The 12,469-nt window shown below is 42.8% G+C and overlaps 2 protein-coding genes across 2 annotated transcripts in view; both read left to right on the forward strand.

The window, feature by feature from the left end:
- The window catches only part of LOC130173228 (collagen alpha-1(XXIII) chain-like), an 85,327-nt gene extending 81,044 nt beyond the window's left edge, over positions 1-4,283 (forward strand). The window contains exon 3 of the mRNA XM_056382257.1: positions 4,200-4,283. Coding sequence (XP_056238232.1) covers positions 4,200-4,252 — 53 coding nt within the window. The 3' untranslated portion in view covers positions 4,253-4,283. The remainder of the gene's footprint in view (positions 1-4,199) is intronic.
- Positions 4,284-7,933: 3,650 nt separating this feature from the next.
- The window catches only part of LOC130173992 (collagen alpha-1(XXIII) chain-like), a 28,311-nt gene continuing 23,775 nt past the window's right edge, over positions 7,934-12,469 (forward strand). The window contains exons 1-2 of the mRNA XM_056383576.1: positions 7,934-7,999; positions 8,395-8,421. Coding sequence (XP_056239551.1) covers positions 7,934-7,999; positions 8,395-8,421 — 93 coding nt within the window. The remainder of the gene's footprint in view (positions 8,000-8,394; positions 8,422-12,469) is intronic.

Consider the following 12,469-nt stretch of genomic DNA (forward strand, 5'->3'; position numbering starts at 1 on the left):
AATGAGAGAAAATCTCCGGCTTGTTCTTCATCTTTGCGTGTAGACGCTCGTCACTCGACACCACTGGGATTTTTTTTTTTTAAATAGGGAAAAAGAAATAAGAGAGGATGTGCCTTGGAGACACATTGCCTCCAGCAACCATGGAGGCAAGAAGTTGACCTTCGCTACTTGCACCCTTCCTCTCCACACCCCTGCCCAACCTTTTCTTCCTCTAGGTAAATTAAATTTTCCCCTGTTGTATAAGGAGTATGTACCAGTAGAAGAAGGGAAGAGGGGGGTTAGATGGATGGATTGATGGATGTAAGACTTGCGGTTGTACATACAGAGTATCACGTTCTGCTATTTTCATTTGGCTCTTTATTGCTCCCAGTTGTTGGGTTAAACAAACTGAGGCCTAAAAGAAGAGGGGGAGGGCTCGACCAATCCTGTGCTTTGTTCCATGGAAGCACCTTTTGCAAGAAATGTCACAGTAGCTAAATCAAGCCAAGCAACAGCTATGAGAAACAGACTGAGGATGGAAGGGTGTGTGTAAGTGCGACTGTGTATGTGCGTATCTTCTGTCGAGCGGAGACCAAAGGTGGAGCACGATACTGTAGATGCAGGGAGCGTATTATGATGAATTCGGTAACATTCACTGGGTAATCGTTGCTCTCTTTATGGGAATCTGTGTTTGTGTGCGTTTTTCTGTATATGTATATATATGTGTGTGTGTGTGTGTGTGTGTGTGTGTGTAGACAGAACAGTTAAGTGGTATGGGACATTCTCTGCTCGTAACTTCTCATGTAAAGACTAAGGAAGAGTGCTGCTTCTGGGCTGCAGTCCATGTGTTTGTTTCTCACAGGCTCAGGTTTTTTTGACGTTCTCACACACATATAAACACACTAAACAGTGCTGGGAGGGGGAGGACTGGCCTCGTAGCTGGCTTCTAGTCAAACTTTGGAACGCATGCTTTCCAGCCCCACATATAGAGAGTAACTGTGAACTTGAGATTCAGGCGGACACGTACACACAGCCATCCACAGTTCAGATGCAGTTCAGTGTGTATGTGTGTGTGTACGGTATATGTGTGTATTATCATTCTTCGTGTTCATGACAGATGATGCTGTGTGAGTGTCCAGCATTGTTTGTGTGTCTCACAGAGAGTATCTATGCACAGGATGTAGTTTTCTTTCCTAACTGTCTGACATTTGTGGAGGTCCATCTTTCTTTCTTTGGGGGCTTTTCAGCACCTGCGATAGTGAAGGACACTTTTTCCTCCCATCTCTGCACTGCACTGCATCTGTTAACTTTTTTTCATCTTTCCTTAGTCCCTTCTGTCTGTTTGTTTGGCCTCCTCCCATCTGTTTTACGTTGTATAAACCAACATATCGCGCAGTGAAATGTCATGTTTTGTCTTTGAACTGTGTAACCATCTTTTGATGTTGATAACATTTGACCTCTGGAAAGAAAGAAGGGGAAAGAGGATAAGTCAGATTGTGATGCAGCCCCATTACACACATTGAGTAAAACACGATCCTCCACAGTGTTTCTTTCTCTGGTGAACATATACACTTCTCTATTTTGGTGTGCCTGTGTGACATTTTCAGACCCTGGTATGTCACAGCGACACAGGAAGTCAAGACTGACACCCAGGTGATGTCAGGTGTCTGTGTATTTATGTGTGTGTGTGTTTGTTTGTTTGTTTGTTTCAGACAAGTGGGTATGTGTTCACTGCTCTCTCCTGAGATAGGAATTTGAACTACTGCCACACTCACATGCACTCCACTCTGCTGTGCGGCTGTTTTTCCCATTAATTCCTCCAGTAAATCCAGTCCTACATCAGCTTGTCATCGCCCACCTCCATCCTCCCTCAGCTCTGCCACTCAGGACCAATCACACTCCCACGTTTCAGTCACTCTGACGCCTGTTCCTCCAGCATTTGGCGACTGACCTGTGGACATTGCCGACGGCCGCCTTTTATGTCTCAGGCATGGCCCCCGGTGACCCATATCTTGTAATGCACATCCCCGTTTGAGGAGGCACTTCAAATGCCCAGTGACCATGTTGTACAAGGATTTTTAAAGGATTACGAAGCTTTGCATCCATCCATCCCTGCAGACTACCTTTTTTCTTTTTTTTATTTGGTACCTCTGCCATCTTTCTTCCTGGACTCTCCTGTCATTTTAACTTTAGTATATCTCCTTCTCTGTCCCTCCCATTACATTTTTCTACCCTGACTGTCTTTCCTCCTCATCCCACCACTCCTTTACACATTCCTTTCTTACCCCCTTTCCAGCTCATCCTCCCCATCTACCCCCCCCCCCCACACACACACACACACACACACACACACACACACCCACCCACCCCACCCACAGCCCCAGGGAAATGCTCAGGCTCTCTCCGCAGAGACCTTGAACAACTCCATGCTGCTGTTTAAGGCTGTGGGGGCTGAAGCAAGGGAGGTACCCACTATGGAATATGGAGACCATTAATATAAGTTGCGGCTGGCAGAGTGTGTGTGTGTTAGCTGGCATCTGTGTCTGGGGCTTGAAGGTGTAGAGGTGTTAAATGATTAAAACTGTTGAAACATACATTTGAAATGAGAGTCAGTAAGTGCACAGCTGTACTCGTTCTCCATTGTTACATTTTTAAATTGTTTCTTTCGTTTGCCAAAAAAGTTAGCCGGGAGCTAAAAATGGTTAATTGAATCAGATAAAGAACAACAACAGAATTCTGGTTCAGTGGAACTCTGTAGATACAGCCAATCTTCAAATATGGCAATGGCAACAATTAAACTCTTTTTATGCTTTTTCTTTCATCCTTCAATTCCAAAGCCGTTAATAGCTTAGTGCTGTTGCATACAGAAAGGTAAAGGCGGATGAAAGTGGGAGAGGTAGATATGAGGAGGAGGTGGAGGAGCAGGGTTGAGCTCTCTTTGAAACGGCTGGCAGAGTCAGGAAGTGATTAGACCGCTACAACAACTCCAATAATGACAATAGGGAAAACATGTCTGCAGCCACAACCACTTAGTATCAGGAACCGTGCCCAGTATGGTTCCTATTTCATTACAAGAGCAGGACTGAGCGTGGGAGGATGGGCACATGGAGAGAAAGAGAAGAAGTAAGGTGATGATGAGGATCCATGCAGAGGAACATGGAAATAAAGGATTTGAATTGTTCTTGTACTGAGAGGGAAACTTAACATAAGTTATCATAATGTTTAGATGCATAAAAACATATGTACAATTAACATAAAGGTTATAATGGCTGAAAGACTTACGCTTTATTATTTGTAGTTTTAAACTGTTTCACTTGTAATATTACAAAAGAAAAGGAGGACGATGACTAAAGCTATCTTGGGGAATGATGAAGTTAAAAAAAAAGGTTAAAACACACATGACCCTCCAAATTCTTCTTTAAATGCTCAGTATTGTTCGTACTGCAGCTTCAACATGTGGAGAACTGAAAGACCTGACCGTGCCCGGTTACAGTTGCTAAGCTAAAGAGGAGGGATGGACAATCTTTCTGAGCCCGAGTAGAAATTTGTGTATTTTTGTGTGGTCGTTTTCACCAACTTGTTGAACAATACTTGTGTTATATTACCAGGCAGACTATGACGCAAATCAATGGCAGTGTAGAAATGATTCACGGTCTTTATAGCAGCATGAGGTCTGAGAGTCTGGGCCGGCCCTCTCTCTGGCCACATCATCATCATCATCATCATCCTCTGGTTCCTCTGCAGCCCTCCTGGTATTTTTCACAATCCTACCAGACTTCTCCATCAACAGCAGAAATCGTTTTCCCGGAAAGCTGGTGGTACCAGCTGCATCACTGCAGGGTCAGAGGAAGGTAGCTGGATGGAGGCCAGGCAGTGAGTGATAGGTCTGATGAACCTGATATTCAGCCAGGGTGAGAGGAGAGAGTCCGTCTTAAACACGCCTGAAGGTCCAGTGCGTTAAGCCTGAAATAAAATCATACGATACATTTCAGTTCTGAGTGTGACAGGATCTTTGTTGTCATTTTGTTTTTGTCTCTACCATTTGAATCGGTGCTTACATCCCGTATAGACATTTTAGTGCTGTGCCAGCCCACACAGACGTAATGCCAGGCAACACATGACCACCAGCAGTGAAACAGCAAGTGATGCTTGGTTGTTCTCTACTCATCCCTGCAGTGCTGATTCGGGGGATTTATTGCTCCGTCTGTGTGTTTTCACAGGGCCTCCAGGAAAGCGTGGAAGGATGGGAAGAAGAGGGGAACCTGGTAAGTGACGCCCACCACCTGCTTTGTTTGTTTATTTCTCCTTACTCTCTTTTCCTGGAAGACGCACTCTTTCTTCATCTCTTTCTGTCGCTCTCTCCTTCTTTTCCTGGGTGACTGGGTCGGTTCGAGGGCTGGTAAAAGCAGTGACCCATGAGTCAGGCCGGCAGATGATGGGCTGCAGTTGGCCCTTCTCCCTGTCCCTCCCTATTTGCGGCAGCATAGCGCTAACTTTGGCCATGTGGTTGCACTAACTTTGCCCAGATGTCAGTTGTTCTCACTGAGCAGTAGCAGCTGCAGTAGAGCGGGCCTAATGAGATTCTCCGTTGCCAACATCACTACCCACCATTATTGCGTTGCTTTTTCTTTCCATGCAGACCGCAACACACTCATCGAGAAACTAAAACAGTACAGAGACATAACTCTTGTTACAAAAAAGGTCGTAATGACAAATAGAACGGATGTTCTACAAGCTTGAATCATCCTGATTTTAAATGGTCTTTATTAAGTGTGGATTCCAACAAATCGTGGCACAATAATTTTAGAAGATTTTATCAAAACCTGTGGGACTGTAGTTTCTCTGCAGGATATGTGTCAGATGGGAAAATTTCCAGTCTGGTTGTGATTCATTGTTGTGGAGATTAATTAGATGTGATCTGCTCCTGTGAAAATGTTGACTAAGTGGTAGATCACCAATAAACTTTATTGCTCTACTTAGCACAACAAGTCTTTCTGAAGTTATCATCCAGCTTCTTTCCAGCTTCCCCAGCCTGTTTGCCGCTCTCAGTCCCAATCCTTTTTGTTCCTACTGAAGATGAAATCTTCAAATACAGGTCACAAATATATGTTTCCATTTTTAAAAAGGCTCAGTAAGTTCCTAAACCAGCTGGACACTGTAGTTTTAAGCAAACGTTAAACAGGCTGGAGTTAAAATTGTATTCGTCTGCAACTATTTTCAGCTGCAGATTTGGCGCACTAGTGAGTATTTATGGCAGCATGACAGTGTTTGTGGGATTGACCCAGTGTAACATTGTGGTTGACTGTTGTGTTTTTAATAGTTTTTGGACAACAATGGTGGATGGTTTCAGATTTTTCATGGGTTTTCTTGACAATAAGAAAACTATAGCAACGAGTGTCACCACACTTTGCTTTTAAATCCCCATATTCTTTGCAACTACCTCTTAAACCGCATAGATTATTAAAAGTCCCTCTGAGTTCTGCGATTCCATCAGGCGATCATCAGGACAGCTGAATGTTTTTCCTCTTGGTGTTTAGCAGGGGGAATTCTCATTAAGGGAAAGCTGGCTGTTTAGGTTATAGCCGAGATTGGAGACTCGTCGGCAGGAGGGTAGGAGGGTCTGTATTGATGTGGTTCTGTTTAGGTTCTTTCTCTTGTTGTTTAGTTTTGCATCTTCACATTGCAGCACCCGGGGTTATAGTTGTGGGGGTAGGTGGCACGTACAGGCGGTTGCGCCATCCTCAAGCTAGTCGATGACCCTGGGACAACTTTTTACAAGACCAGAAGAGATTTTCCCCGTTCCGTCAAACAAATGAGAGTGGAGAAGAGAAACAAAAACACAAACCTGAATAACAGGAAAGAGGGCAGACAGAGTATTTAAGCATCTTAAAATCAGCTGTCACCCTGTCTCCTTCATCAACTTTTCTGTTTTCTCTTTAACTTGCTTTCCTTTTCTCTTCTGTTGGCTTCTATCTTTCTCTCTCATTCCCTCTGTCTCTTTCTTTCTCATTGGTCTCCACACACACCTGTCTCAAGTTCAATGGCTGAAGCTGGTCTTACTGCCAGTTTGTGTGTGTTTGCCTAACTGTCTGGCCCAGGAGGTTCTCGTCTCAGCGTCTAGACACAGCGAAACGTGATTGACTTGTACTTCATGCCTCATAAACCTCGGCACCTCTCTCCCGTCTTCTTTCCCTCACACCTCTTCTGTCCAAGTGCCTTCATTTTTTCATCCCTCTTTTGTCCCAAAAATGCCCTTTCCCTTGACTTTAACAGCAACTTCAAGGCTCACGTAGACTGTGGTCACGTTAGCAGGACTTTTTGTGTGTTTGAATAGTAACATAACACCACAAATATCCCGCAATACCCTAGAGGGAGTCTGTTTTCAATCTTGCTGAGTTTATGAATTTGTTTAGTGTTGCATCCATGCTGATGAGCTGTACGGTACCCGAACTACAGTGGTGGCGTCACGCCAAGTCGTGCCGTAGATGTTAACAGTCGTATTAATCAGCATCATGATTGATTTGATCAGATAAATATAAACAAAATCACTAATATACAATTTTCTAATAGCAAAATGATATATTAACTTTGCAGGGTTTTCGGGTGGTTTATTAGTGCCCTCAGGATTGCATATTTAAGAAAATGTTTTTTATAAGAATATTACATTAAAACCCAGACCACTAAGAATGAGAGGAGTCCTTTGATCATTACTGTTGTTTTTGCTTAGGCTAAGTATTAGAAGCAGAATGTACTCTTTGCTGCTGAGGCTCAACATCAGAGGATTTCAATCAGATCTGAAAGACTGCCTCAGAGAAACCTCTGAGACATCTTTTTGCCAACACGCCCCTGCCTCTTCACTCCCTGTCTGTCCTCGATCTAATACACCCATATCTTCTTAGGAAACAAACTCTCGACATGACTTCATATCCTAATGCAAAACATGAGCCATTATCCAGAAGTCTGTTTATCATAACAGGTTCACCACAAGCTCCACTGGCAGCGGCTCTAATGAGCTTGTTCTGTACCATATTTAGGTGGTTAATTACAGTCATCATCTAACAAACCACATTGCATGTGCAATTTTTTGTTGCATACCACTGTTGTGAGGAATTGATTGCTTTACAAACCAGAGGTTATCATAACTCATGCATGCTTTGCTTCATGTGTCAGTAGAGATGTACAGAATTTATTTTCTAATGCCTGATTTCTCTCTTTCTGTTGCAGGACCTCCTGTAAGTACAATTTCATTTCATCCAGGTAGTATCAAAAGCAACCAACACGTTAAAGGACACAAAACTGTTACAATCCTTTCCCATAACATTTAACATGCATACACACTCTCATGCACACACACAGTATACTGTATCGTCCCTCTCAGTGCACTGTACACTGCTCAACAAAGCACTGCTCCACCCAAAAACGATCTTTTCTCCCACAGCAGCAAAACACACGGACAAACAGACTGTCACAGACTCACACATGTGCATCCACAGAACACAGCAATAAATGGACCACCTAGGGAAGTGTGTATGTTTGTGTGTGTGTGCGCGCGTGAGTGCGTGCGTGCAAGTGTGCATGTGTGTGTGTGTGTTTAGAGGTGATGCTTAAAGCAGCAAGTTATTCTCCTCAGTGGGACTATAACTCCTGCTGACACACACACACACACATTATGTGGAAACAGCTGTTGCCCTCAGGTTTGTGATTTTTTTTTTGTTTAAATTTGAATTGTTGTGATCTGCCTAGAGAAGAGTAATTATTGATTTTATTTTAAATTTTTAAATTTTTTCGGTCACATGTGGCACAGATCAGATACACTGAGGCGGAAGTGAAACACACCGGAAAGTTTTTACGCAAACATCCGAACAGAATGGTTGACCTTTTGAAAATGCAAGGAATGGTTTTATTAGAGAAAACTTGTCTGTACAGCTGGTTTACACTAAGTATGCATGAAACTATGTATAATTTCTTTTTCCTGAACACATCCAAAGTCCTGCCTACAGCCCATAAAGTCGATGGGAAGGTGTGGTAGTGCAGCAGTCAGCTGCTACTACACAAAGTAACGGTCAGTGCAGTTTGTCTGAGTCAAGGCAGGAAGTTGTCAAAAATAACCACAAAACAATGTAAATGGCAATTTCAAAATAAACACAATACAAATAAGACTCACTTTTGAAGATAAAACTTCAGTCTTAACTGTCTAAGTTCATTCGTCCCAGCTCCAAACTCTTTAATTGGACCTAGAACAAACTTGTAAAATTATAGCTTTTGTAAAAAACTGAACCACCATCCTGTGACATCATTATAATCTCCCACTCGGTGACCAGACAACTTGATGTTAATACAGCGTGTTGTGTGCATCTCTTGGTTTCTGTTCTAACCTGTCTCAATGCTTCATGCTTTAATCTCTAACCTCACCAGGGCAAGGCTGGACGGGATGGATACCCGGTAAATTTGATTTGTTATTTATCCTGTCACTCTTCAATTCACCCAATCATGCCTCTATTCTCTCTCCAGTTGTTGATTTATTCCAACTTTTCCTGATTTCTCTACTCCTTTTGAAGAAATTACCTTTAGTCCAATCGCTGCCTGCTTCCTTGCCTCTTCCTGCGATCTTCACCACTTGTATCCTGCCCCGTGACTGAGAAATGACTCAAACACAAAGACAGTTGTATTTAAAGACAAACAGACACGGAACGTCCAGAGTGGCAAGATGAGATGAAAGGGTTTTATTTCCCTTTGGCAGTTTGAAATATTACAACTTGCTGATTCAAGGCAGCAAATAGTGAAATAAAACATCTTTGGTGCACATAAGAAAATGAACAAAACATGAAAAGCAATAAACATTCAGGCGCAACCCTGTTAAGATATCATCAGTAAACATAAACCACAGGAGTGTAAACCATAGCAGTGAAAATGTTAAACATTCATCCACAAGCCTTGAGCCTTTGAATGGGGATAAATAGTTTGAATAATTTAACTGTGTACATCCATAACTACTGAATGCAAAGCAGATCACTGATTTCCGTCAGTGAGCCAGTTCCTGTGTTATCCAGAGATATAGCGGCCTCTAGTGGCCACTTAGATTCCTGACTTCAAAACAAGACTCTAATGCTGATTTGTGGTTTAACCGTCATCAAATTCACATCATCTAATACAGATACACCCTCATCCTTCAAGAGTTCAGGCTGCATGATGGTACAGATCACATGAAGCATTAGTGTGTGCGGGGTGTGTGTGTGTGTGTCTGTGTGTGTGCGTGCGTGTCTCCTGTGAGACCCTCTGTCTGTCCCTGCTGTCTGGTTGCCATGGCCACCTAAAGCAGTCGTCCGGTGTTGTGTTCCACAGCCTCTTGTTGGTTGTGTCGTTATGTGTATGTTTTCTCACTGGGAATTTTGGGAAGTTCATTCCCCATGGGGCTCTCTCCCAGTCAGATTCCCAGTCTGCCTGGCACTGCACAGCCCTCCTGACGGGAAATGCCTGCTGCTAATTACACACAGGTGGACCGAGCGCACAGAGAAGTGTGTCTGTGTTTTGTGCTTGTTTGCCTGTGACACCATTCATCTCTGTCACTGTCTTTGTTTTGAAATCTCACAGGCTTTGGCATAGTGTGGCTAATGTTGTTGTTTTTAACTGCAAAACATCTGCTTAATAGAATGATGTAATTTACATCTTTCTAACTATATGATCTGGATAATCCTTCCCAGCCTAGTTAGCATAATGAAATCAAAGCTTGTAGCTCTATATTTACATAGATGAAACAATACTGGAGCTGGAGGACCTCTGTTTTGTAAGTGTAAGAGGCAGCTTCCTGTTATGATGCGTATGTACGGGTATGATGATTTAGGAAGCTGTGTGTATGAAGTTACTGTGAAACAACAGTAGATTAATCATACTGACAATTTACATAGACAGCACATTGTTTCATTTACCAGCAAAAAAGTTGATCAACTTTCCAACATTTGAGCTAACAAAAAAAAAAGGGAAGGGGGGATGAGGGGGTTCTTCCTGTTGGGTAGCAGTGTTTGTGTATCTGTGTCCATATGTGCAGATGTGTGTGAACTCCTTCCAACCACCCATAGTGTATGTGCATCTCTGTAACAAAGGCCAGAGCCGTGGAAGTGGTCAGAGGTGTGTGTGTGTGTGTGTGTGTGTGTGTGTGTGTGTGTGTGTGTGTGTGTGTGTGTGTGTGTGTGTGTGTGTGAGTGTGTGATACGTTTTCACAACACTAACTTCTCTCACATGGATGGCTCATATGGAGAGGGCATGTGCACATCAACACGAATGAGTCAAGTCAGCTTCCGGAGAGCACTGCGGTGCAAACTGTGTTGTGCCCCTGACTTGTGCCAACAAGATTTCTGTCTTTATTTTTCCATTGTTAAAACAAACAGCTAGGTTTCTTTCCAGCACTTTGTTTTTCCTGCCCTCTCTCACCCTTATTATGTCTCACTGACTTAAATAGAATTCAAGCCTTTAACCCTCAACAGGCACGAGTCTTAATTCTGTAACTGGACACATAAACACATAATTCAACAGTGTGAACAAATACAAACAAGTATGCCAGTGTGTTAGGCACACATGTCTCACAGACGTTAAGTTCATCAGACTAATACATGCAGCAGCCCACTTCCACCGAATCATCAGTAATATGGTAAACAGTGTTAATGACGTGGTTTGTGTGCATCTCAAGCATAACACTGTGATAAGTGTGTGTGTGTGTTTGTGTGTGCTGATGTGTGTTTTCTCTCCTCATGTAACCCCTGTCACTTCTTCCTCTCATAAATCACGGGCAAGGGGTTTCGGTTTCAGAAAGGAGCCTTCCCGCTGTCAAACAATCAGAGTCAGGCAGACTGACAGAACAGTGCGGAGGAGTAAACACACACCCACACACACCAGTTGGTTCTCCTTCATATGCACAGTCCCCAGCGTGCCCAGCCACTAGCGTGTTTATACGCTAGTGCCAGTCTGTGACAGACACAGGCCAAGGCCTCCATTGTTCAGCCTTCCAGGCTGCTGAGCACAAGATTAAAACCAGACAGTCACCCAAAAACATGTCAGTAATTTTCTGTCCCAAATCACACAGCACTCTGGTATGCTTTATTCTGCTCTTTGGTTCTGGATGCAGCCACTATGCTTTTTTTTTTCTCAAAGCAGCAAATGCCATGTATCACAAATTGTGCTCATGCATCCCGGACATGGAGTTGAGTTTTGTCCCTGTGGCAACATGAAAGAAGATCCTAAAGATATTCACTGCAAGAGAGGAAATGATGATATCAAAAGGATGCAAGAGAAGGAAGGAAAGTAGAAGCAGGAGAAAGGAAAGGTCTCAAAAAGAGCATCCACTCTGTCCATGGTCCTCTGTGTTGACGTTACGTAATTACACTCATTGAGCCTAATGTGTGCGACACATTACCATGTGTTTCTAGCTGAGATGTCTGCCTTGATGTGCAGACACCAACTGTTCACGCCGCATCCTCAACAATTACACCCTGCAGGATAATTACCAGTTGGCACCATAGGGAGTACAATAAAGACAGTAAAGACGCCCCTCACCCTGTTTCATTGAGATTAAGAGACACACACTTACGCATGTGTCAGCATGCACATACACACATATGCAAACACACAGACAGAGACATACGCCCTCCTGCAGGCCAAGTTATTTTCCAGAAATGTGTTTAAAAGCCATCTAATTGGTGGGAATGCTGAGTAGAGTCTTTCTTTTTTATTTTTATCTGCTGAGGGACGCTCAGGACGAGATGGCTTTGCAGAGTAGAAATACACACAAAGACCCACACACACACACACACACACACACACACATAAAAAGGCATTATTTCATTTTCCGCCACATTCACTTGAGGTTTCAGTGGTAATCTCAGGACTATTTTCTCACTTTTTCTCGACATTAAACTTACTGTCTCTCTATCCTCCTTCCTTCCTTATATTCTGCGGCCTGATCCATTTGTGGTATGAGATGAAGCGATTTTAGCAGTGGCTCTTTTTCTTTTTCTTTTTCTTTTTTTTTAATTTGCATTCCAACTCTTTTTCTCGTTTCTTCTTTTCCTGTAGTCTGTCTTGTACTTTAGGTTTGTACCACAGAAAAACCAATATAACAATGTGGCTATAGGCTACAGAAAGTAAAGCACAGAATTTACTGAGGGCCACCCATCAATATCCAACCCACTAGGCTTCAGTGTCTCATATATTGTTATTCATATAAACCCTATTGACCAATTTTCCTCTTGGCTTCCATCACAAGTTCCCTGTGACCTCTGTTGCTGATTTAAGTAAGGCTCGTATATTTTAAAGTGTTACTATCAGTCATAAAACAGCTTCCTGGACTGCCATATTGTCATTTGAATTATTGCTCTAGGTAGCCATAGTAATTCTTTGTTGTATTTTATTCCGTATTGAAACCAGTAAGTAAGTAAGTAAGGTCATAGAAGTAATATATTATATGTAAACTGTTATATGCTGCCAGATATCAGATTCA

This window comes from Seriola aureovittata, chromosome 8 (assembly GCF_021018895.1).
Source record: "Seriola aureovittata isolate HTS-2021-v1 ecotype China chromosome 8, ASM2101889v1, whole genome shotgun sequence".
NCBI lineage: Eukaryota > Metazoa > Chordata > Actinopteri > Carangiformes > Carangidae > Seriola > Seriola aureovittata.